This window comes from Lagenorhynchus albirostris, chromosome 6 (assembly GCF_949774975.1).
Source record: "Lagenorhynchus albirostris chromosome 6, mLagAlb1.1, whole genome shotgun sequence".
NCBI classification, from domain to species: Eukaryota; Metazoa; Chordata; class Mammalia; order Artiodactyla; family Delphinidae; genus Lagenorhynchus; species Lagenorhynchus albirostris.
The window spans coordinates 29,190,071-29,217,980 of record NC_083100.1 but is presented as its reverse complement, the minus strand read 5'-3'; the positions used below and the strand labels follow the sequence as shown (position 1 = coordinate 29,217,980).

At 38.3% G+C, this 27,910-nt stretch overlaps 1 protein-coding gene across 1 annotated transcript; it reads left to right on the top strand.

Annotated features, from left to right (window-relative positions):
- The first annotated feature begins 993 nt into the window (after window positions 1-993).
- On the top strand, window positions 994-24,832 carry CPO (carboxypeptidase O). The gene is given in 11 exon segments (XM_060151169.1): window positions 994-1,061; window positions 8,908-8,920; window positions 9,258-9,344; window positions 11,469-11,570; window positions 14,317-14,424; window positions 15,467-15,575; window positions 16,524-16,613; window positions 17,791-17,993; window positions 23,640-23,724; window positions 24,568-24,644; window positions 24,647-24,832. Coding segments are annotated over 11 exon segments (1,128 nt in total).
- Window positions 24,833-27,910: the final 3,078 nt, after the last annotated feature.

Here is a 27,910-nt window from a genome sequence, read left to right as displayed (position 1 = left end):
TCTCTCCTTAATTTGATTCCCTTTACTTAAAATTGTATTATTTGTTTGTGAACTTGTTTATTCTTCTTTCAACTCTCCTGTGAATTCCATAAAGGAACTCATTCATCTTGTATTGATCTTTTGTCATAGTGCCTGCCTGGTATATAGTGAGTACTCATTACATTTTTGTAGAATGAATGAATAGATGAATGATCATAGAGGGCAAAGGATTTAGATAGATCCCCAAATGCTACGAACTCTGTTTAAATCCTCTACTTCTCTGCACTAAAGTTTGCCTTGCTCAATTAGACTTTTAACAGTGATCTTCACTTGAGCCTTTATTTTACTGGTCGCTGTTTGAGATTCAAGGCATATCCTGGGTTGTCTAAAAACAGGGGTTTGTGGAGCAGTGTCTGACAGAGTCCTTTATGTGAGAGGAATGTGTGAGGAAATCCACTTGGGAAAGGATTTAAAATATTTTCACTGCTCAGATATGGAGAGACCTGGGTTTGTTTAAGAATCTGGTGATGTTGTCCATCAGAACAAGAGAAGGCATTTGACCCTAAATAAAGCCTTAGATTGCAGAAGGGAGTAAAGATCCTGAATAATAACCGTGCCCACCATGACCAGAGCAGAAGACACACCCCTATTATACCCAGCGACCTGTGTGGAGGAAAGAGCAGGAGTGGTCCGCTCTTGAATATAGGTGATGGGGATTCCTAGAACTGAAGATTTTACATAGGGAAGAAACATTTTTCTGGATTTGGCGGAGCCAAGAGCTTCAGTTAATTTGGTTTTAGCGGAGAAAAAAAAATCAAATAGTTTTCCACTATTAAAAAAAGTTGTTTGAAGACATGATGGAGTTAATGAAGGAACTGCTCACATTATTTCTGCTGAGACATCCACTAACTGATTTATCTCATCTTGATTGTGGAAGCCTATGCCCTTATGCATTCTCAGAGACACATGACCTGCAGGAGAAGCACAGGATTTTCTAGCTCTCTTTGTAGAAGAATGAAGCCTCTACTTGGAAACTTGTACCTCCCGAGGTTGCTGGTTCCTGGGGAGCTGGAATATGATACGTGAGTGTGAAGCTGGAGGAGAGGCTGACTGGTATGATTTAGATTGTCTAGGTGGAAAGCTTCTTTTCAAGATCAATGCAGCTCGATTCTCCCCTCTTCCTACCTATATACACCACGACGAGATAAGAATAATAATCACTGAAGTTTTATCATTGAACATTACTCTAATAATCTTTATATAAATGAGTAGATATCTAAAAAAGATTTCCTAGCACAATGTATGATAAATACCAATAAATATGTCATGTTTTGTAATTGAAAAAAGAAAATTGTAATGAAAATTCCATATCCCTCATTTACATAGTTTCTCAATTGGTAAATCACACTATTCTAATTATTGAGAAAATGTTTAAAATGTTTAAAACTACCAAACAATTTCACTAATTACTGTTAATGTTTCTGAATAGATAACTACTTAGCTAATTATGTATATAGTACTATTACAAGAATTTTTCAGTTAAGTTGTATTATAAAAATTTTCCTATGACATTCATAATTTATTGAAAACATAATGCAATCACTAATAATATTCCATCATTGCTACCCTATAAGGCAGAGTTGATTTCTACTGTCATTTTTGCACATGATACCATGATGAGGATCCAGTTACATGACAATTTTTTTGCTGTTATTGAAAATCTTTGATTATTTCCCTAATATAAGTTATAAGAAGTGGAAGCACTGGGTTAGAAGCTTAGAAAAATTCAAGAATCTTGCTACACGTTGCCAAATTGCCCTCTAAGAAAGTTGCGTACGTTTACACTTCCAACAATAGTGTATGAAAGCACTTTTTAAGCATTTGCCCATTTGACAGGTGAAAAATACCTACAGTTGACTTATTTTTCATTTTGTTGATTTCTTATAAGGCTAAGTGTTTTGTCTTATTTGTTACTCATTTTACTGGTTTATAAGTTGCTCCTGTCATTTGCTCTTTTTTGTGTTCTTTCCCTATTCATAATGAATAACTTCTTTGAATATATATTAAACATTGTGTGTGTGTGTGTGTGTGTGTGGTTTCCATATAAAGTGTATTTTCCTTTATTCATACATAGTTTGTTATTCTGCACATTTGGTGTATCTCATCTGGCATGTGTGTTTATAAACAGTATTTCCTCTTTTGTTTCATAGTTAAACGAATCTTGCAACAAGCTTGGTCTCACGGAACAGAGAAATCCACTCCAATTTTTGCCCCAGACTAACTGTGCGACCTCAGCCTGTCCCTTAGCTTCATAGACGGTCTGATTTCAGATATATAAAGGGAGTCCAGGATCTATGTGTTGCCTAAAGCTGTTTGGACATCGCCATCTCGCGTTTTCTATTAGTTTACTTGGTTTCATATAGATACTGCATTTATTTTCTCTTCTGAGATTCTTCATAGATCAATGGCAAAGACTTATGTAGGTCATAGGGTTTTGATTGAAAAAAAAATTAACTTATTTAAAAATATCACAATCCTTAAAACGTACACATCCTTGGCCTAGTATCCCTGCTTCTGGAAATTTACACTGAGAAAGCAAACTATGGAAGGAATTGTATGCACTGGGATATAACTTTATGTACAAGATAAACAAGATATTAAATATTGTAATATTTGGCAACAACCTAAATGCCCCATATTAAGTTATGCAAATGTCAATATGTGACATATGACAATGGGATATTATTTATCCATTAGAATAATAATTATGAAAATTTTAATAGCATGGGGAAAGACATGTTTTATGCTGAAAGATGCAGAACACAAAATGTATCAAAATACTTAAAAAAATAAAAGAAAAAATACGTACCAAAATGGACATTGTTCTCTTTGATTGATAATTTTTTTTCCTTTCCCTCAATTATTCTTCATTTTACAAATATTCTACAAAGAAGATGCATAAAACTTTTGTTTAAAAAAATGATTGCCAAGCCCAGGTTAAATTATGGAAGTGATTTGGCTCAGTGGGACTCAGACAAGATGGCTTCCAGTGGACAGCTGCTCATGACTGCACTTGAGGGAAACATTTCAAATCTGCTAATTCTGCTCCTTATTACTATTTTCATTTTCATTATTATTTACTGATATAAAATAATGTCCACTTTTATATGGCTCTTACCAACTCAAAACATAGATTAGCTGCAAGTTTTGATACTCTTTATTTACTATGTTTGACGGAATACTAGTCTAGAAAATCTAACAAGGATGACGAGCTTTGTAATCTCTCCTTTGATCATTTAGGGAGGTGGCCTGTTATATATATTGCATACTCCCAATAAAAGTGTAAATCTGTAGAATCATTTAGGATCTAGCACTATGAATCAAATGCTTTGAAATTGTTCATCCTCTCTGACCTACTAGTCCCATTCCTGGAATGTAACTCAAGGAAATAATCAGAAATGAGCAAAAAATCATTAACTCCAGAATTATTTACTATAAGATAAAACCAGAAAGGGAAATGGCTTTAATATCCAGCATAGATGACAATATTTATGTGCATGATGCTATGAAATATATACTTACTGTCAAACATTATGCAGTCATTAAAAATAATGTTTATAAAGAGTTTTTATTGGTTTGAGAAAATGTCTCTGGTAGAATATATAATAAAAAAGGAGGGAATACAAAATTATATATAGGTATAATCTGCACTGTATTTATGAAAAAAATATGGACAGATAACAGACTGAAAGGAAATATGCCAAAATATCAACAATGGTTAACTCAGGGAGGTGGGATTGTAGAGGATTATTCCTTCCTTCTCTTTTTTATTTTTCTCCTCTCCATACTTCCTAAAATTTCCACTTATAAGCATATGTTAATTTTGTAAGAAGGAAAAAAAAACTTTGAAAATACATTACTATCATGAAATATTCATGTAACTGTTTCCTAAGTATTTAAAATACAAAATTTTCCTCAATATTCATTAGGTCTTTTTGCCTCTTTTTACAGTCAAAATTTCATCAGGCAATCTTTGATGTACAGTATTTATTAATTTTATTTATTATTTATTAATTATTTATTAATTATTTATTAATAATGTACCACCAAAGCATCTTTTTCTCTGTTAAACATTTTATGAATTCCTGTTAAAAAAGAATACACAAAGTACAATAATCTCTTCATTTGGTCGGTGAGATGAGACTGGTGGTAATTTGGGGGATTAGCCAGTTTTTTCCTTCTTTCTCTACATGTATTATGCATCACCCAAGTAATTGCCTAGAAACAGGGAACAGCCTTTTCTAGGTTTACGGTTTAAACATTGTTTGAACTAAGTATCTGGGGTTTTGAGGTTTAAGTATTGTGTTTAATTTCATGTTAAAATGATATCAGGGTTTTCACTCAAATCCCGTACGCATCACTTTTTTTTGCATATTATATGGACCCAGTCATTCGGTGCTGGACTTAGGAGGCATCATACTCACACATTTTGCAGACATTAGCTGGGGGAAAGCCAAATGTTGGTGCTTGATGGTGCCCAGTTACCTTTAATTTATTCCCCTCCATATTGTGAAATTGCCTGGGAATACCAGCCCAATTGAAACAAGAATCCACCAGCTGCCAGGACTGCTTTTTAGTGTAGTCACTTTCCTACGGCACTGAGTAGATGACGGTGATAAAGAAAGACTTGAACATTTGCTGAACTATGTGAAGAAAGGAACCACGTCGCTCTGAGCAGCCACCATCCCTGGTCCCAATGTCGCGTGAAAGCATCCCCAGTGATCTCATTTCCTGGCAGGACAGCAAGTGTGAGGAATGAGAAAGAAGGAAGGGCTGAGAAGACTCTTCTCATTTGCTTCATTTCCTCTCCTCTCTCCATTTTGAAAAAGCACTGAAACTATTTCCCGATGAATTTATAATGCTGATACTTATTTTGCTTTCTATGCAGTCCAAATCAGAGATAGACAATTTATAAAAATAGGCTAATAAATATTTTATGCTTATTTTCTAGAGTATAGTAAAAGTATAATTTAGCCTCTGTAACAAAATCTTCACCCCAACACACTGGGATAATAGCTTCTACCTTAAGGATTGTTGTTAGAATTATATGTAGGAATATATATATATATATATGATATGATATGATATATATACCTTAGAACAGTTCTGGCATGCATAATTGCTTATAAAATGTTGGTTGTTATTATTACTGGCTATACTTCAGTTTGGAATTCTCCCTCTCCTGTCCTCAGTACATTTAGTGCACCGTGTAATTGGTAATTAGGCTCTAGCTTATCATACCTCACATTTTATTATTTGATGGTGAAGTTATTTTGCTTTTCATGTGTTTATGTCTCACTTCCTTAAGTGGATTTTAAGCTCTGTAAGAAAGAAATCTATGTTCTATTACTACTACTATTATCACTTTTGCAAAGAGTACCAAGTGCCGTTGTGTTGTTGAATGAATTACGATAACAATGCAAATGCTTTGACTGGTGCTTAGAATATAGTGCCCAATAATGGTTAACTAGTGTTATTATAATAGGTATATGTTTGCTGATTATTTGATAAGCACACGAAATGTACTCCTGAAAATTTATGTGTAAATTGAATTTTTTTGAATTTTAAACACACCAAGGGATGTATGTATTTTCCTTATAAAATGATGTTTTGTAAATAATCAGCCTCAACATATTACACCTGTATATATTTTTATATTGAAATTCCTCATTCTGAAGCACTCTAGCTTACCTTTAAAAAATCAAATAAATGATAAATATTAGAAACGAATCCCTGAAAAACATGGAAAAGCATATTGCTCCTCAACTATTACAATTTTAATGACATTTGTTTCTTGTAATCTCCTTCTAAAATTCATTTCATTGTTTTAACTAACTATCTAGACAATCCTATATCACGAGCTTTTCGTGGACAAGCTAAACAAAGTAAAATTCATTTAACAATAAAACATTTACAGTTTTGAAGATAAAAACTTCTGCTAAAGTCAGATTATTAGTAGTAGTAGTAGTAACAATTAAAGTCATGGAATTTTGTAGAGAAATTGATTTCCATTAGAGTGGGTGATTATGGTACATGGTGTTAATTGAACAGATTAAAAAATTAAAATGTAGTCAATCCAGTTACTGGAGTTATGTAGATGTGAATAGAACTTGAGTTTTAATTAATTCTATCAAAATATTTTGTAGTTTGGTATTGTTTGAAGATAACACTAGTTAGATGGCTAAATTATTCTCAATGTAATTTTTATTTTCAATGTTATTGCAGCAAAATAGGGCTTTTACTTAGCTTTGTTTTGAATTACTACTGTGTTTTAACATTTATTAAGGGTTAACTAGGTTCCAGAAATTTGCTTATTTTTAAATGTAGATTAACTTATTTAGTCTTCATAAGAATCCTTTGGTAAGGTGTTATTATTCCCATTTTACAGATTAAAAAATGAAGGCTTAGGGAAAGAGTAAATATAATACCAGAATGTTCAGAGAGAAAAATGTGGGAAAATAGATGAAAGTCATTGAAACATTAGCTAATTAGATCTCTAACATGTTTCCTTGTCACTATCCAAACGTTTACACCTCAGCTTCTCCAAAATCTCACATCCTAGTGCTATTAACACAGAAATCACTTCAAATATATTTATTGGGTAAATGAATGATCAGTTGGTATGCTCTCATAATGAAAATATAACCCTACTTTTTGCTTAGGTAAAGTCTTTTAGCAAGGGAATTAGAACATTTATCCAACATTTGTATGGCTTAGAGAGAGGACTAGTTGTATGACGTACTAGCTCTGTGATTGTTTGCAAGTTACTTAATTTCCCTTGGCTTCAGTTTCCTTATTTGTAAAACATGGACGATAACATTTCACAGGGCTGTAATGCGAATAAATCATCTAATGGGCATGATTGTGCTGGCACCATATCTGGCATAAAGGTGAGGCATTGAATAGCTTTATTAAACGGTTTGTCAAAATATAGACCATAAATAGTAATCTAAATAGGCCTATATGTATTATAGAAATTGCATCAATAATTAATAACCCTACAAAACAGAAAGCACCAAGCCCAAAGGGTTTCACTGGTGAATTCTATGAAACATTTAAGGAAAAAGTTATACTGATTCTCTACAATTTCTTCCAAAAGATAGAAGCAGAAGGAATACTTTTTAATTCATTCGTCGAGGCCAACATTACCCAAATACCAAAACCAGGCAAAGACATTATGAGGAATAAAAGATTATAGACAAATATCTCTCATGAACATAGATGTAAAAATCCACAACAAAATATTAGCAAATTGAATCAAAAAAATTATACACCATGTCCACTGACGGAGATTTATCCCAGATATATATGCAAGACTATTTTAACATTTGGTAATCAATTAATGTAATCCATTACATCAATAGGCTAAAAATTAAAAAATCACATGATCATATCAATAAATGCAGACAAAAACATTTGACAAAACCCAATCAATGATCCTGGAACAACTGGACATCCACACACACACAAAGTGAATCTAGACACAGACCTACATTCTTCACAAAAAATTAAGTCAAAATGGATTTTAGAACTAAATGTAAAATGAGGATAACTTAGGAGAAAACCTAGATAACCTTGGGAATAGTGATGACTTTTTAAATACATCACCAAAGGCATGATCAATGAAGTAAATAACAGATAACCTATACTTTATTAAAATTAAAAACTTTCTTCCTTCAAAAGCCAATGTCGAGAGAAGGAGAAGTTGAGCTACAAAGTGAAAGAAAATATTTGCTAAAGATACATCTGATAAAGGACAGTTATCCAAAACATACAAAGAACTCTTAAAACTCAGCAATAAGAAAAGAGGCAACCTGATTTAAAAAATGGACAAAGGACATGAACAGACACCTCACCAAAGAAGATATGCAAATGGAAAGTAAGCATAGGAAACATTGCTGGAGGAAATGCAAAATGGCACAGTCGCTTTGGAAGACAGTTTAGTAGTTTCTTACAAAATTAACATACTCTTGCCATATGATCTAGCAGTCATGCTCCTTGGTATGACCCAAATGAATTGAAAACTTATGTCCACAAAACGCTGCACACAGGTGTTTATAGCAGCTTTATTCATAATTGCCAAAACTTGGAAGCAACCAAAATATCCTTCAGTGGGTGAATGGATAAATAAACTGTGGTAATCCAGGCAATGGAATATTATACAGCACTGAAAAGAAATGAACTATCAAGTCATTAAAAAGACATGGAGGAAAGTTAAATGCATATTACTAAGAGAAGGAAGCCAATCTGAAAAGGCTGTATACTGTATGATTCCAACTATATAACATTCTGTAAAAGGCAAAACTAATGAAAAGATCAGTGATTGCCAGACCACAGAAGATTTTTAGGGCAGTGAAACTCTTCTGTATGATACTATAATGGTGGATACATGTTACTATATATTTGTTCAAATCCATAGAAAGTATAACACCAACAGTGAAGCCTCATGTAAACTATGGACTTTGGGAAATAATGATGTGTCAATGTAGGTCCGTTTATTATAAAAAATGTACCACTCTGGTGTGGGATGTTGATATTGGGGGAGGTTGTGTGCATGGGGGTGGGTGGGGGGTGGACAGCAGGTATATGGGAACTTTCAGTATTTTTCATCCAATTTTGCTGTGAACCTAAAACTTCTCTAAAAAAGTAAAGTTTATTTAAAAATATAAACTGTTGCATAAAGATTCTTACAATTATTTACAGTATTGTGGTTAATATTTCAGGCTTTTCAGTCAGGCTGTCAGGGCTTAAATTCTAATAATACTTTCCCTGTGACTCAATTTCCTCATCTCTGAAATGGGGATAATAAGAATATCTTCTCTTAAAGTTTTTGAGAGAAGTAAATGAGATTTAAATTGCTTAACCCAGTGAGTATCTCGCAGTAAGTTTCAGTTCAATAAATCTTAGCCATTCTTTCTTATACAAATTTAAAAGTGTGTTTATCTACAACATCTTGCTGAATTATCCAAGGCTCCCTGCAAAGTGGGAATGGCTGTCCTCAACCTGCAGATGATGAAACTGCAGTTCAGAGGGACTCCATGGTACCCAAGGTCTCACAATTAGTAAGTTGCAGAGGCAAGACTCCAACACTGACTTTTGTCCTCAAAATGCTGTGCACATTGCTTCCTACTACCTTTTTCATCAACCTTCCAACCCTCATGTTATCCTGGTTTCTTCATCGATTTTTGTCTGTATTTCTTCCCTTTGCAGATCTGTAGCACAACAAAGAAGCTGTGGATAATGTAGTGAGCCCATGGAGGATTCTGGACACATATTCCTATAACAGATACCACCCCATGGGGGAGGTGAGTATGGACACGTTGGTGGGAGCGTTGGTGGTGGTCACAACCTACTTTAGGATGGGCGAGGGATAGTTCACTGTTAATATCCATAGACTAGAGAGCCTCAGAATGGGAGGTTGAGGTTTGCCTGCGCACTGAGGTCAAGGGATTCCCAAACATCACCCCCTAGCCATCACCATTAAAGATACAAATCCTAGTGATATGAAATGAAAAGGCAAAACAACAAAAAGAAAAAAGAAGAAAAGAACACCCCAACCAGTTTTGTTAGTGTAAACATGGATCAAAATTAAACGTTACTCTTGTTAATCAAGTCTTTAGCTGGTTTAAGCTGGGCAGGGCCAATGCGTATATGGATGTGGGACATGGGTGGTGAAGCCTTCTGATTGAATCCTATTTAGCCAGAAGTGTGGTATTTTCAGTAGGATGCAGGGAGCACAGGCAACAGCTCTCAAATGGGGAAAACTTTTTTTTCAAAGAAATATTTGTATTGTTACTAAGATAAGTTTAGTGGTTTCTAAAACTGGATACAGTAAAAAGTATATAAGTATATATGTAGTGTGTGTGTATGTTGTGATGTTATGTAAAACTTCTTTTGAAGTATAAATTTCTAAAAATAGAATTACTGGGTTAAATGATATGCACATTAAAATTTTTGACATAAATGCACAAGTTGCCCTCCAACCAGGCTTTACCATTTATTTCCTCAGTATTGGGGAATATATTAATATTTTCCAGAATTTTTTTCAAAAAGTACAAGAAAGAATTTACATTTTCAGGACTTCCCTGGCAGTCTAGTGGTTAAGACTTCTCCTTCCAATGCAGGGTGTCTGGGTTTGATCCCTGGGCAGGGAGCTAAGATCCCACATGCCTCTGGGCCAAAAAATGAAAAAAACATAAAACAGAAGCAATATTGTAACAAAATTCAATACTTAAGAAGAAAAAGAATTTACATTTACTTCTGTAACAATCACCCCAAATTACTGAAGTTTCTTAGATTTTTTTTTTTTTTTAAACAAGATCCAGTAAGGCCCATGAGAAGTATATGTGCTGGTATCAGAGATGAGTCACACCTGGCCTGGCCACTTGCTCTGTGACCTTGACCAAGACAGTTAACCTCTTTGTTCCTCAGTTTCCTTATACATGAAAAAGGAATAGCAGTACCTATCCTGCAGCTTTGAGAGAAAATGAAATAAACTACACTTCTACTGATTAAGCAATAAATAAATGATAGCTGCTGCTGTGATACGCTGCTCTTTGTATGTCTCCCAAGACTCAAGTCACCTGCATCTGATCCAGTCCCATCACAGAAGAATACACAATACCCATGTGATGCGTTGTTAGTCTCTTCCCCCACTTAAGTACTATTACTGTTATAATAATGTATTTTATCTGTAGATATTCCAGGCTAAGATGAATGTCAATTGAGACACAGAAATTTTCAAATAGAATAGTTGTCATGCCAAATTAATTATTATTATTTACCATAACTCTTGTCATTCAGGTATTTCCAGTATACAGAAATTGAGAGTGGGAGGTATCATGTCACATGCCAATGACATCTTAATATGTCTTATGTTTGTGAATTCCTTATTTCATTCTCCCTTAAAGAACCCCAAGTTATTAACTTGGTCTTGATTGAGAAATTTCGCTGTCATGTTCTGTGAAGGGCATACACAGGTTCTTCTCTAATTTTGGATCCATGGACATTAGCAAAAGATATTTTGGGGATTCATAAAGACCAAACAAGATCCCACAAAATAAGCTGGACCTGAAATCTCTGGCATGATTGAGTGCCACTGCAAAGTCAGGAAGTCTCACGGCCATTTGAAGGCTGTGTGATTGTACAATGTTTCAGAAGTGTTATACTGGATTGTTGAAATTGATAATTCTCAATCATTTATTTGTAAAGTTCAACAGGGTGTCCTAAGCTTGGGTGGCAGAGTAGATCTTTAAAGAATATGGGAGGAGGGGAGGTCATAATTCATTAGTTTAGTCTTCTAGTTTGTGTGCTAATAAAGAGCGAAGAGTTCAGAGTTCAGTATCTTGATGAAAGAAGCAATTATCTTAATTTAGAGGCAAGCAAAGGATCTTCTTATTGATAACCTCAGTCCTCCCTGGCTGTTTCAGATCTATCAGTGGATGAGTGAGATAAGGGAGAAGTACACGGAAGTGGTGACGTAGCATTTCCTAGGAATGACCTATGAGAGCCGGCCCATGTATTATTTGAAGGTGAGTGAGAAGGCTGAGAATTAGAGTCCCGCTCAAGGATATTTATTTACTATCCAGGGGCTCTAGTCAGAAGTATAGACAAGGTTAAAAGAGGCAAGACAGAGAGACTTGGCTTTTCCAAAGGCTTGATTTTAAAATTCAAAACTTGGTGGGGAGGAATAAATTGGAAGATTGAGATTGATACATACACACTACTATGTATAAAATTGGTAACTAATAAGGACCTACTGTATAGCACAGGGAACTCTACTCAGTACTCTGTAATGACCTATATGGGAAAAGAATCTAAAAAAGAGTCCAAATACATATATCCATATGTATTTATATAACAGATTCACTTTGCTGTGCACCTGAAACTAACACAACATTGTAAATCAATTATGCTCCAATAAAAATTTTTTAAAAATTAAATACTTGTAAATGCTTACATCTTAATCATGAGGGTGGAATCATGTTCTGGAGTAAAGAGAATTTGGAATGGTTGGGTGAGACCACAGGGGTAGGACTTAAAAATAAAGTCCCAGAAGTAAGAACTTATCCCTTAGTTTTCTTCACGCTTGGCCTCCCTCGTCCCCGCTAAGACTGAGGAACTTAGAATCGTGGAGGGTGGCTGGAAAGGACCTTAGACGTTCTGGCTGAGAGGTTTCCAGCTTGTGCTCTGTGAAGGCCTGGGTGCCTCCGGTGCTCCCACAGCGGAAGGGGGATGGGGTGGGGGGCTGCGTAAGGGAGAAATCCCCAGTTCACTTCTCATATGTATTTTGAGTTTTTACAAAATTTTCTTTTTTAACACATTTTTTTTTCCCCATAAAAATGTTTGAACATCATGGACAACCTTTATCTTTGGTTCCTTCATTTTATAAGGAAACAAAGACCCAGAGAAGTGAAGTGACTTGTACGAGGTCACACAGCCAGACCGTAGCATAGCCAGAGGGATAACCCAATCTCCAGGCTCTCTGCCCTTTTAACATGTGATACGATGAAAAGTGTCTGAATAACCACTTTTCCACAGGGCCAGGCCTTCTTGGCTCTCAGTTTTGGAACAGTGATTTTTCAATCCTGGCTGCTTAATACTGACGCCTGGGCCCCATCCACAGAGATTCTGAGCTAATTGCTCCAGGATGGGGCCCAGACACCTTTTGAAAGCTCCCTAGGTGATCCTACTGTGTAGGCAGGGTTGACAACAACTGCACCTAACCAGTGGTTTTCAAAGGGTGGTCCCTCGACCGGCAGCATCAACATCTCCTGGGAACTTGTTAGAAATGCACATTCTTGGGGGATCTAACTACAGATCTACTGAATCAGCAACTCTGTGGGTGGGCCCAGCAATCTGTGTTTTAACAAGCCCTCCTCCAGGTCATTCTGATGCACACTCATGTTACAGAAAAACAGTGCATTTCTAACAAGTTCCCAGGTGGTGCTGATATCGCTGGTCCAGGACTACTCTTCAAGAACCGCTGCCAAAGTAGTTTGGCATTAAGAACTAGCATTACTTTATTCACTGTAGACACATTAATTTACAAAGCACATCCCCAAATTCAAGAATTACTAACAACTACAAAGAAATCTCGGTGGCTCTGAAGTAGAATTTACCCAGGAGCCGAGTGAGTAATTGGTTGATATGTTAAGTGTGGGCCACCTACCAGCCTGATTTTTCCATAGGCCGTCAAACTCTGAGCTGAGTCAGCCAAAAAGACCTCTAAACATCCTTTGCCTAGGACGTATTTTAAAGAATAGAATTGACACATAACGAGGAGGCAATAAAGATAAACATATGGTCATATACATAGACTCATAAATAAAAGGGGTGATTACAAGAGAGAATTAAAGTAAAGGGTAGATTAGGAATTATGCCAGGAGCTTTGAAAATGGGTGAGGCTAAAAGGGAAAACGTCCTTGAATATGATGAATCCAGCCCATAGTTATTTCAATTCGTAAGTTTCTCACAGGTATAGAGGGAGAGCCTTCATCAGCCCAGCTCCCAAGAGCTTCCAATGAGTAGCATGAGTCCAGGCCATTTACAAACCAAAACAAGATGTGACTGTGACAGACATGGGCATGTTCACAGCTTCTTCTCCACCAAAGAGAATCCGTAATTGCCAGGTTCATTCCTACCTATCCCACCTCTGAAAGAGGAGGGAATCTTTCTTTCTTGAGTGAGTACAAGCACAACAAATGGGGAGAGGAGAAAGAAGATTGGGTCAGCTGGGACTGCAGGAGTCTCTAAGGAAAGAGGAATGTAACGAATGCAATAAGTATCGCAGGAGATTATGCATTTGGATCCTTCCACAGTTTCAGGAAGCTTAAATGCAGACTGGGGTTCAGTTTCACTACCTTTGAGTCATGCACGTTACCACTTGTGCACTTTACCGCTCTGAGTCAGCCCTGTGTGGTAAGGTTTTATAAGGCTTATGGAGATCTAGCCTCTCAGTTTGTGGTTTATGCGTTTATTTAAAGTTAGGGAATAATTTAGGATATGGGGAAGACCAGGCTTTGCATGGGGTACACGGAGGTGTCAGCTTGTGGTCCTAAGAACAATAGCAAGGGTAACCGCAGGAGGTGGTTGGCAGCATGGCCAACAGAAGGGTCATATTGGTGGGTGTCTCTGCCAGCATCCTTGCCTCATTCTTGAAACCACAGAGTGGAAGGAGACAGGTACCTCTAGGGGAATAAAACAACCTGATAACTTTGCTCGGTGGCCTCAGTCATAAGCCATTGTTTGATAATGAAATATGAATGTCTCCCCCAGATCAGCCAACCATCCAATAACCCCAAGAAGATTATCTGGATGGACTGTGGAATTCATGCCAGGGAATGGATTGCCCCTGCTTTTTGCCAGTGTTCTGTGAAAGAATAAGTATCTTTCACTTTCTCATAATGGTTAACCACCCCACAAAATACCTGTCATGTCTTGGCTTTGGAAAGCAGGTTTCTTTCACATCTTGGCAAGGCAGCTCTCCACTGAGCTGCTCTTTCACCCCAAGGGAAATGGAATTCATAAGTAGCTTCACTGAAAACTGAGTTAGTTGTTCTGTTCTCTTTCTAATGCACCCAAAATTATCTTTATTGGAAGGTAAACAAATCTAAATGGAGAAGAAAATACATCTTGGAAGTCAGAGATGAGTTTGAATCCTGGAGCTCTTTCTAACAGTCTTGTGCAAAATTTCTATCACTAGGACCCCTAGTTTTTTACCTGCAGAAGGTGTATGAAATGACTACTTCAACGTAATCATGAAGAGCACACAATTGTGTGGATTAAGAGATTGACACATGGAAACTACCTGGCACCGTGAATTCTTGCGTATTACCTATATCCCTCCTTTGAGGGAATAAGAAAACTTTAAAATTAATATAAGATACTTTTTGTGTCAGTCTTTTCAGAAACCCAAACATAATTCAACCCACAAATTATAGTTCTCAAAGTGTGGTTCCTAGACCCATAGCATCAGCATAACTGGGAACTTGGAAGAAATGCAAATTCTGGGTTTCCACATCACCACCTCATACCTACTGAATTGGGGCTGGGGGTGGACATGGAGGGTGGGCAGGCTGTAATTTAAAAAGTCCTCCAGCAAGAAAAGCCAATGCAATAAGAAGCCCACGCCCCACAAGGAAGAGTAGCCCCCGCTCACCGCAACTAGAGAAAACCTCAGCGCAGCAACGAAGACCCAACGCAGCCAAAAAAAAAAAAAAAAAAAAAAAAAGTCCTCCAGGTGATTCTGATGCATGGTGAAGTTTCAGAAAGACAGCCATAACGAACGGGACAGTTGAGGCAGGATTGGATGGCAAAGGTTGGATGTTCAGTCACCACTTATGATTAAGTTGAAATTGTTAGAAAATTAAGAGAGAAAAGACCTCTTCCCAGGATCATTCCAAATGTTTCTCTATTAAATATCCAGATTCTACAGAACTATAAAGACAACTCAAGGATAAGAGTTAAAAACCTGGACTTCTATGTGATTCAGGTTCTTAACATAGATGGCTACATCTATACTTGGACAACGGTGAGTACATCGAGTTTGGTCCTGGGATGGGTTCATGAACTAGATCTTGTCTCGGGTTCATTTTCCTGACCTCAGTCACTGCAGCTATAAAAATGTTTTGGGGCTTCCCTGGTGGCGCAGTGGTTGAGAGTCCGCCTGCCGATGCAGGGCACACGGGTTCGTGCCCCGGTCCGGGAGGATCCCACATGCCGCAGAGCAGCTGGGTCCGTGAGCCATGGCCGCTGAGCCTGCGCGTCCGGAGCCTGTACTCCGCAACGGGAGAGGCCACAACAGTGAGAGGCCCGCGTACCGCAAAAAAAAAAAAAAAAAAAAAAAAAAAGTTTCTAAATCATACCACTCCATAATTAAGAGCCTCTGTTTCCAGAGACTATGAATTCCTCCCCCTCCCCCACCCCGGCTCCCCCAGCCCTTCGTGGGACCCCTTTCTCTGTAACAGCCTTTCTGGCCGGGTATGTGAATCAAGCCCTTCCCTCCCACCTTGTCTGGCGAAACAGGTCTTTATCCCTATCTCTACTCATCAGTCTTCTGCTTCCAGAAATGTGCAGAGACCATCTCTGATGCACCTGGAACAGCCTTTTCCCATCTGCCAAGCTATTTCCCTTTCGCCCTTTATCACTTGGACCTAAAATAATGACTCTCTGAAGCTTTTCCTGATTAAGCAGATTGCGTCCACCAGGCCCTGTTAATCTGCTCGTGAGGGAAAGGCCAAACTACCCCTCCAATTCGATAGTTTACACGTATATACACTTTGGGTTGTACAGATGTTCCTGTTATTGGGGGTTGCTAGCCCATCTGGGGGACTAAAAATTATATGCACAAGCTTCATAATGTTGAGGCAATTTTTCCAGACAATCCTAAGGGACCATTTTTCATATTCGAGGACCACCCATTATCACTAACACTGATTCATGAGACCTTGGAATGGCAACTTCCCTATGTTCCTCTGTTACAGGATGGCTTTGGAGGAAATCCCGTTCATCCCATAATAATGGCATGTGTTTTGGGACAGATCTCAATAGAAATTTCCATGCATCCTGGTGTAGTTAAGTACATGCTTCACAGATGAACTGATGAATAACGACACACAAAACAAATGGAGCAGAGAAGCCAGAAAAGAGGTGAATTACTAGAATCAGTACTATTTATATATATACCTTTTGAAATAAACATCTAATTCTGTACAGCTTTCTGGACTTCCTGGTCAGTGTTACTCCCTCTAGAGAGGTGATATTATCTATACAGTAAGAACAGCAACACTGAAATGCAGGACTCTTTTCAAGTGAGACTGGCTAAAAAAGGGCAAAGAAGACCTAGACCAGTGTGAATATTTTTGAAATCCATCACTTTGTTTTAAAATATACGAATTGTTATAAAGGAAAATCAGAGAAGTATCCTTGCAAATTATTTTACAGCAGGAGGGCAGAAGTAAACAAGGCAAACATTTTCTTCTCCTTAAGGCAGTTTCATGTTTCTGAATCTCAACAAGTCCAATGGATTGGAAGCAAATAGAGGTACGGATGGTTAAAGAGCAGTCTGGTTAAAAACCAGATGGGAAAGGTTAACATTCAGACTTGGCGGCCCTGTGGTATTGAAAAAATTGCTTCATCTCTAGGCTTTAGTTATCTCTTATTTTTAAAACGTGGCTCAGAGTAATACCATCTTATCAGTAGGTTGTTGTGGAGATTCAATGAGATGCCACACAGGAGGGGCTTAGCACAGTGCCCTGCATGTAAAAGGTGCTCTGTTGTTGGTCCTTATTATTACTGGTGAGAAGGACAGACTACAAAATAGCTTTTTGTGTTTTTTTTTTGTCCTTGCGAAATAGCTCTAATGAGACTCAAGCCAGTAAGACAGCAAGAGATATACTTAGGGCAACAAGACTATAACAGAGTCTGACCCTGGAACCCAAGAACAGGTTCCCAAGCATTTGTTTCAGGGACCACCAAAGGTTTAAGTGAAAGATTACTGAAAATGCCATTCCATTTTGCATCTTCCTTCCCGGGCCACATAAGCAGGGGTCTGTTTCTAAATCTGCACGTCAGTCCTCCTGCCTTCCTGAGTTCCTCCTTGAATGACTTATTTTAGCAGGACAAAATTAGACAAGCAAATGCAAGTCTTAAATCCACCCACAGATGTCCTGAGCAAGGCTGACTCCTTGACCTTGGTCAGTGCTAAACGGAGATCGTGATGCCTTCCTTGGGGTTTCCTGTATGTTTCAGGTATCGGTGCATCTCACAACTGCCAAGATTTAACATTCTGTGGGACAGGACCCATGTCTGAACCAGAGACTAAAGTTGTTTCCAGCTTTATCGAGAGCAGGAAGGAGAACATTGCCTGCTTCCTGACCATGCACTCTTACGGGCAGCTCATCCTCATGCCTTATGGCTACACCAAAAATAAGTCAAGTAACCATGAAGAACTGGTAAGACCATTGAGCCAGAGCCTTGAGAAGCCTCAGCACGACCCTGATTCTTTCCTGCTTCCCATTTCTGGGGTTTTGGCTCCAGCCTCGCTTTTGTTCCCTTTGCTTTTCCTTATTTCCTTTCTCCTGCTTTTCACACCTTGCCAGACGCCTGCTGGGAAGGCTTCAGGTTAAATGCTGCTTTACCTGCATTAATTAACTACCTATTTCAAAAAGTGTCAAGTTGGAGACATCTTAGGTATTCGTGTATAATATAAATGAGATGATTATGTTAATAATCTGCAGGAATGCGCTTTCATTTCTGTAAATTCTCTTGAAGCTCCGTTCAGCAATTATAGCTTTTGAACCGTGCTTTAAAGAACTTCCCAGCTGTTAGTGGAATATGGCATATCTAAAATAACACGGCTAAATAATATCTGCTCTCTTCTCTGCTAAACACAATGCTTTATTTTCTTCTAAACTATGCCTCTAGTATTTGCCTAGGAATATTTGTAAGGGGAAGTGCTAGTGAAATTCAAGCTGGGGCAGGGAAAGTCTGCTTTGTCTTATCCAGGGTCCTTCTCTGAAGCTGTGTTTACCCAAGTCCTGGTGGGCAGAATTGTTGAAAAGAACTGGGCTCTTTGCCTTTTTGTGAACCTGAGAACAATAGAACTAAGTCAAAGAAAGGGTCAATTTAGAATTGTTGTAGTTATTTGTTATCTTTTCTTAAAAGTTATTTTTTCAGTTTTTAATTGTGGTAAAATATACATAATATAAAATGTACTGTCTTAACCATTTTTAAGTGGACAGTACAGTAGTGTTAAGTATATTCACATTATTGTGCAACCAAAATCCAAAACTTTCATCTTGCATCATTGAAATGTCTCTACCCATTAAACAAAAAATCCACATCCCCTTTGTCCCTGGTAACCACCATTCTACTTTCTGTCTCTATGAGTCTGACTATTCTAGTTACCTCATGTAAGTGGAATCATACAGTATCTATCTTTTTGTGACGGGCTTATTTCACTTAGCATAAAGTCTTCAAGCTTCACACCTGTTGTACCATGTGTCAGAATTTCCTTTTTTTTTTTAAGGCTGAATAATATTCCATTGTTATGTATATACCACATTTTCTTTATCCATTCATCCATCAATGGTCATTTGAATTGTTTCCACCTTTTGCCTACTGCAAATAATACAGCTATGAACATAGGTGTACAAATATCACCTTGAGATCCCACTTTCAACTCTTTGGGGTATATACTCAGCAGTAGAATTGCTGAATCGTATGGTAATTCTATTTTCAATTTTTTGAGGAACCATCGTACTATATTTTACAGCAAGTACACCATTTTCTGTTCTTTCCAATAGTGAATTAGAGTTCCATTTTCTCCACATTCTCACGAATACTTGTTATTTTCTGCATATCTTTAAAAAATTGTTTTTTAAAACAAGCTCCTCATTATCAATAAATGCTGGGCTGGATAGGGGCTAATCTTGCTCTGTTCTTAAGATCACAGAAGGCTGGTGGCCCATTGGCTCTGTCATTCCTCTTGTCCCTCTCCCACTGGAACATCACCCATAAAACACAGGTCTGGGCACTAAAAGAAAAACCACTATAGATCTTTGCTGAAGGCAGCCCTTCCCCCCAGAAGTCAAAAATTTCTGTCAGTACCCCAATATCTTTCCTGCAATTGTTTTCGGACATTTGTACTACGTGATCATTTTGCAAGAGGTGGAGATAACATTTACCTATAACTTTAAAAATTCCAAAGAGATTTTATGGCCATTACTTCATCTGATCCTCATGACAATATAATAAGCTCATTTTGGAGATGTAGAAATTAAGACCTTGAGTTAATTATATTTCTAAAGTCCCTGTAGACAGTAAATGTTGGAGTCTGGGCTTGGAACTCGTGTCTTTGGACTCCAGAGGCCACATTCATCTGACCACAGAACACTGCCTCTCGCTCAGGAAGGGTTTGCAACTTCTGGAAGCTGTCATCGACTTAGATGCCCAGTCCACTGTGTCCTATATCCTCCTCATTTCCGTGCCAGAAGTTCTATCTCTTCAGTAAAGAAATGTACAGAAACAGAAATTTTAGTCAAGAAGCCCAGAACCCTCCTTACTTCCCAATTCCTGTGACATTTGCCATAAATGTTTACTTTCTGCTTAAAGGATTCTGTGACAAATACAAATGAACCACCTAAGTCAGGCTATTATAGATATTTGATGGGACAGGCCTTCTACCAGCAGAAAAAAAGAGGTCTATATACTCCGGTATTTTTCTAGAGAATTTCATTTCCTTTTTAGGTTCAGGAAAGCAGTTACTACATCTCCGTTTTTGCAAGGTTTGTATTCAAATGTCACAGGGTCTTGGGCTGCTGATTGGCTGTCTCATTAGAGCCCTCTGGCCACAGACGGGGCACTGGCATTGCCGTTACCAGAAGGTGGAATTCGAAGATGGGAATTACTGGCCATCCTCAATACTCTATGTAGAGACTGGAAAATTGAATTGAGAAAGATTGCTTCAATTCTGTATCTCTTACCGCCTTAGGTGTTGAAGAGTTAGCATAACATTCATCACTAAGACTTTTCCATAAAAAGACTGAAAATGTTGCCACCATGTATCAAACTCATAAAAGCTAGTTAGCAGTGTTTTTAGGTTCTTAGTGATAAGCTTTGATAGAGTACACAAAGATAGAATCACACCAACTGTTCAAGGAGTTTTCCATTTCTGGTATATTTACAACCACCAGAGACTAGTAATTAATCTCTATGTATTTACAAAACCAAAAATTTGTAGAAATCTTCATAAATATTATACTGTATGATAGACAACTTGGCAATCACTAAGTAGGGGAAACAGAACTATATATACTCTCATTCTAAACTGCTCTGGAGATTAGAATAGCTATAAGAAATCTAATGTTTCAAATGCTGATATTCTTTGCATTGGAACCCTTTCCATATCAGCCCCTGTATCCCATTCCAAGCTCCATCCTCCCACACCCATGCCAGGGCCTTAATCAATCATTTTGAGTGCTTGCCTGTGAATATATGTCTACAGGAAATTCTCTGGGCCCAGTGAAGAAGTTATTAAGCAGGCATGAGGTCTTTAACAATGTAAATTATGCACTACTAGCAAAGGGTTTTTATTATTTTGACTAAGAAGGACAGCAGAGCAATTGGCTCTCTATGGCCTTGCAATATAGTGTCAAAAAGAAAGAGAAGAATAATCAGGAGTTTGACCCTTTGAGATAGAAGGCAGAGTCTAGGGGAATCTTCATTTCATCTTCTCAGAAGGACCAAACCCATAAGCTAAGGATCACAACTGTGTGCTTATCATATATGTTATATTTCTTACTCCTATCTACTTGCCCATGGTAATTGCTTGTGGAATCATTAAAAAAAAAAATCAAAAGTTCTTTTGTCAATAAAGAAGAGGAAACTGGGAGACTCTTTCTCTCCCCACAGCCAAGATTTGAGGAAAGGGAGCAATATAGGATAAAATAAGTGAAGGTTAGCAGTGGGAAGAAGAATCATGATCTGGGGTGAGCTGCAGGAAAGAAAAAAGAATGCAAGAAACCATTTGAATAGAAAATGTAGCCTGGAGCTGCTCCATGTAACCCAAATTACAGTTAAGACCAGTTAACATGGAGTTTCACTCAAAGAAACACAGAAACACATGGGAATTAAAAATAATTAAAAGCAATTCATATCTCTACCAGAGACTCTCAAAGAACTTCAAAAAGGATGTAGTTGCTATTTCTTAGCAACTCTTTCTCTAGGCTTCATGCTCTTAATTTCACTCACACACAGCAGCTACCCTGAATCCTTTCTCCCCACTCTTCATTCTTATTTCCTTACTGGAATTTCTCTCTAGAAATCCCCTTTCTGACTCTCCTTTCCTTCTTATAATTTCCCCTTCTTTCTACAAACAGCTCTTGTACCTCTTCCCAGTGTAAATGATTAAAACCAGCTTTATTCCTTGTACTTCTTTAGCCCTTCCTGCCCATCATCTCAGTTCTGGACAACGCAAGCCCAGCAACTAGGGCAGACACAGAATCTCTTTACAGGAAGAGAAGGAGAAGGTAAAACTCTTAGTAGTGAGTGGAGAGGAGTCAAAAAGCTTGCAAATATGTTTAATGTTGAATCTTAGCACACACACAGAAAGTGCAAAGTCCTACTGCTGCACAGGACCCCATAACCACTTATTACCTCTCCTAGTCTTCCTTTTGAATTTCACTATGCCTATCCCCACTCTAACCAGACACCACCTTGTCACACCTTGGGATTCAGTCAGACAATACAGGACCAGGAAAAGAGAGACAGAATCTAAAACTAGATCTGTCACTGGTCAGGGGAAGAAGTCAAGGGAGCTGACGTACCTGTAAGTGTAGTCAGGCTCCCCTCAAGCGTAAAGCAATTGTGGATCCAGGCAGGGAGTGGCCAAGGGGATTTTGGTGGTGTTTGTATAGACCCCAAGGGGAAGTAGTGGGATACACCATCGGGTGGGTAGAATATAGCATTAGGGAATCTAGGGTAGGGAATACTTAGACTATCAAAAGGGTATGCAAGGAGATTTATCAGACAGTCAATAAATATAACCAATATACTTGGACCTCAGTTAGTGACTCTGATCTCAGGAAAAGGTCTGAAGAGAGCAAGGCTGAGACCTTAGAAATCATCTAGTTCTGAAGGATTTCCAATTCAGTAAGGTGACATGGGGGTAGATAGAAGGAAGTGTGTCATTTTCTGCTCTGAAAATCTATGAGCCTATGAGAGATAAGTATCAAATACCTTTAAGGAAAAACAAGAGAGAAGTAATAAGGGAAGCATGAGCAAAGGGCTATGGGAGAAAAAAGTGGGGAGAGAGAATCCACTTAGGGTGCTCAAGAAATGCCTATGGAGAACTTAGCATTTGAGAAGGTTCTTTGAGTTTGCATAGAATTTCAACAGAGAAGAGGTAAGGCATCCCAAGTAGAGGAAATATCCTGAGAAAAGGCGGAGAGGCTGAGGAACATGGGGTATGTCTGAGCAACTGTGGGAGAACTTGAGTTTGACTGTAATCTAGGGTGGGATCTAGAGAATATAGTGTTGGAAATGTGGGTTAGATCCCTATCGTAGAGGATCTCAACTAGTAGACTGAGAAGTTTATACAAATGCAGTGGGTAACTGAGAGTTATTGAAGGTTTTCAGCAGGATCATTATGATTGTCCTGCTCTACAAAGGTTCACCTGGAAGTCAGGGAGATCAATCGGGATTAAGGATTGGCAAGAGGAAGGAAAACCTATTAGAAGATGACAGCAGTCCATTTCAGAGTTAATAAGACTGAAATAGGGTGATGGCATTAGAAATGCAACTTGGTAACTGTTTGAGAGAAGAGTCAAAGACGATTGTAGGAATTTACATGTTGGGGGCACATGATAGGTCAGAACTATGAAAATCAAAACAGCCTTATTAGTGGAGGAGATGATAAAATTGGATATGAGTATGTTGAGTCTAAAGTATCAGAAGACTACCCAGGTATAGATGTTCAATGGGAAGTTAGAAAGATGGTCTGGAACTCTGAGGATGGATTTGGACAAAATAGCAAATGCTCTGAATTGTTGGATTTATTTTTAACACCAGATATCTGTCTCTGCATTTCCCACCTACAGATCCAAGTTGGACAGAAGGCAGCAAATGCATTGAAAGCAAAGCATGGAACCAATTATAGAGTTGGATCTAGTGCAGATATTTTATATAAGTATCTTTTTTTCACCTCTTCAATAGTATCTAAAGCACAAAAGAATTCAGTGGACTTTGGAGACTGGAGTGGACAGGATAGAAGAGTTCCTCGGATCAACAGGAAGTTGTACAAATCAAAATGACCAGGGATAAAAGGGAGTCTGTACAAATCCAGAATTGTGCTCTCTAGGGATAAGGTGTGAGCTAAAAGCAAAAATTAATACACTGGCTCAGACCAGTACTCCCTCTGGCTTCAGTTAAAAAGAACTGGCAGGGAGAAGGCACAGGAGTTAACAGGAAAGACATTTTCCAGTGACCCTTGGTCGGTTGATTCAGTTCCCAGAGGATCATCAGGCAAAACAGGTGGGGCCTGGAGTTTAAAAAAAAAAAAAGGATTTAGTTGAAAGGAGAGTGCATTGCTTTCCCCATCCCCAAGCACCCCCTCCTCCACCCACTGAAGGGCAACCGAGATGATATTTTCTTAATATCATCATTTTAGTGATATTGGTCATTTTGTTTCTGTTCCTTTACAGGTCAGTTGAATCTTATCTTCCAATATCAGATTGTCTTGTCTTTGATTCAGATGAGAAACTTTAACCAAACCTCTGCTATGTGCCAGGCATGATGCCAGGCATTGTGGGGATAGATGTGCCAGGCATAATGCCAGGTATAGTGGGGATGGTGAGTGGAGACAGAAGCGGAAAATGTCAAGGAGAGAGAGAAGGCAGCTATTCATAGATCCTAATATGAAAGAGTTGATTTATTTTGCTGGGTTGAACTTTAGTCCCTGAAATGGCTGTAGAAATCTGTCCTTTCACAGAATAACTTCTAACTCTTCCTCCATATTTTCATTTGTAGATGCCATTTCAGGGTTTTCATGAGACTGGGCTTGGGACATTGGGATCCCCTTCTCATATGCATTTGAGCTGAGGGACATATGGGTACATATGGGTTTGTCCTGCCAGAAACTCAGATTCAGGCCACCTGCGAGGAAACCGTGGAGGCTGTGCTTTCAGTCCTGGATAATGTGTATGAGAAATACTGGTATTCAAACAGTGCTGGAAAGGTGACATCTACTGCTGTGGTGCTGAGCTTGCTGATGTCCTTCATGTTTCTTCTGTAGGTGCATCCTACCTAGGCCTGCTCAGCCCCAGAGACGTGGATATAGCTGCATGAAAGGTGTTTGAGGCTATGGAGGAACCAAATAATTTAACTAGAAATACTTTCTGTTTCAAAAAAGATGAATCATCTTTGCATTTTAATGTTTGTTCTGCTGGTAATTAATTGTTATTACTTTAGTAGACTTTAATATTAGTTAGTTATTGGTACAATAATGCCACAAACCAAACCACTCTACAATTCAGTGACTCACAAATCTATAGGTCAGCTAGGAAGTTCTGCTGATCTTGGCTGTGCTCACTTATATATCTGTGGTTTGTTTCAGGGCAGCTGCCCCAGGGTCTAGAAAGTTTTTTCCCATCTAAACTCTTTGAAAATTTTGCTCATGCCCGGGACCCAAGTTCACACTCAATTTTGTGTAATCGCGTTAGTAGTGGCATTCAGAAGATGAAGTTATATAATCTCTCTATATAGCTGTTGCTGGTTTTATTTATTTATTTATTTAATGTTTTATTTATTTATTTAAAAAAATTTTTTGAGAATCTACAAGGTACATTTTGCTAGGCTCTGGGATTACAGTGGTGAATAAGGGAGACATGGTCCCTGTTCCCCTGGAATTTCTGTTCCAGTGGGTGAGATTGATTGGAATGGACACTGTTGCATACCAGACAAATCTCATCTCTGGGGAACCATAATAATCAAGAACACAAATATATAAACTAAACCTTGCATCTTGTGACAGGGGCTATAAGAAAAATAAAGAGTAAGTAGAGAGGTAAGCAAGGGCCAGATTGTATGTTTCTGGGTACACAGGTGTTTAATTGTGCTATTGTCTATTACACTTTACGTGCTCTTCAGGTAGCATCTATGACTGTCATTTCCTATGTATCTCTATGTGACACCTTGAAATGATGCAAAGCACTTGTCAGGCTTTGAACAAATGTTGTCACTGTGACCAGCTGACAGGGTATCCTTGGGTGTTCAGTCACCCGTTTCTGAATTTCCTTGTTGGTCACAGTCACAATACACTTCTTGGTTGTAACCCTTTTATTGCCTTTCTTTGTCCTCTTTATTTCTTCATGTTTTGCCAGTGTGTGTCTGATAAGGGTCAGAAAGGAAAATGTCAGGGGCAGTGGGGCTTAATGAATCAGAGAACAGCTATTTACATAAAAATGCCAGCTCACAATTGTGGCATTGTTAGGAGAAAATGGTTGGGTTTCATCAATGGTCAGCCTGGGAGGGAAGAAAGCTAGGATGGCCACCAATGCCATATTCAAGAAGAAAGCAGAGGAGCTGCGCTTGAGACTCACGTTATCAGCTTTCATTCAGCCTGTATTTTAGTTTCTAAGGCTGTCTGTTAACAATTTGGATGTCTGAGTACTATAGGTGCCCTGATCTACAAAGCTTAATTCATGTCGAAAGATTGAGTCCATGGCCAAAGAAAGCTGGAAGGGAATGGATGGAAACGCAAGCTATCAGCTTGCCTGAAACCTCCCACAGGGACCCTTCCAAAAGTTAAAGACACAATTGTAGCCTTCTGGGGGCGGGGCTTCACATGGGTCTGAGGGTGTGGGAGACTGAGGGCCATGACATGTTTTTTACTTCTTCTGATAGTGTTTTACTCTTTGTGAAAGGATACTAAAAGCAAGGCTAGAATAGTGATGAATGACCACACTGATCTTTCTCAAGGATGTTTTCAACTTTCTGGTCTTAAATGGTAATAGTTTGGGAAAACTGCACAACTGATGCAACTAATGCAATCTTTAAAGTATCTTATACTGAGACTTTGTTGGGTCTGGGATTTGATTTTACCCTACTTTAAAGCTAGGAAGTTAGCTTGTTGCTGTTTCATGGGTGGTAGAAGACATGAAACCTCTGAGTCAGGGACAGGAAGTTATCACCCGCAGACAGGAAGTAGCATGAACATCAGCATACTTACATTGGCTCTCTTGCTCCCAAGTTTGAATATATTGCATTTTCGGTTACTATTTCTTTCTTTCCACCAAATTTGGATGATGCCTTTTTTCCATAACTATTCCTACAAAGGATGGAGATCTCCTTGACCTATAGGTGAATTTAGAGTTTAAAATGAGGCAAAATGATAAATTCAGATGGTATCCAAGTTTCTAGCTCTAACCTTTTTCTACATCAGTGTCAAAATGAGTTATATTTTTGTTTCCATTATGTATGACCAAGCTCTGTTTCCCTTCCTTTTCTTATGCACTTTAGCAATCTCCTGATACGTTACTGAAAATATATTCTTCATATCGCCTGGTAATATTCTTATCTTCTGCATAGAATTTGAATCTGGTATAAAGTTATTATGGCACTAAGAGAGGGTCACTGCCCAAGAATATAAAATTACAATATTAAATACAAAGGGTTTTTTAAAACTTAAATTAATAATTATTAACTTGATACTATATGCAGTGATTAGAATCCTTTATGTATATTACTTTACATAATACTCATAAGAATCCTGAGTTAGGTACTTTTATTTATTTGATGAAGAAGCTGAGATGAAGAGAAGGTAAGAGCACATCTATGGTCACACTGTTCTTAATCATTATTGATTGATCAAATCATTTCTTGGGATAGGAACTTTCTGTTTCCAAGACATTGGAAGTATTGTCTAGTGGCCACTGCTGGTGCTTCATCCAGACTCCTTCCGGCCCCTTCTCCTGCATCTCTTTCTGTCCTTAATGTGTTTTTGGCTCCCAACAGCTCACACCAGTGTGACTCTTTTTCCGATGACTGCCCTTGGGCTATTGCACGCGATTTACCTGCAGCCACAGACACGTTTGGGAGTTCTGCCCACCCCCAGAAACTCCCAGCCCCTGCCTGGGTGGAGACTGATGGATCCAAGAGCATGAAACCTAGTCCCTTGCAGTGGGTTGGGGAAAACTCCAAAGCGTCACTCATGTTCCAGAGATCATGTGGGATAAGGTTGATGTTACCCTGCAAAGAACTTTCTCTGAGGTTACAGCCATGCTTGGCTTCCGCCTTTCCTTGTCCTGTGTCACTTTCTCTTGGTAGCACCTCCTGAATAAGCCACTTGCGCATGAAATCCTCGTTTCTGGGT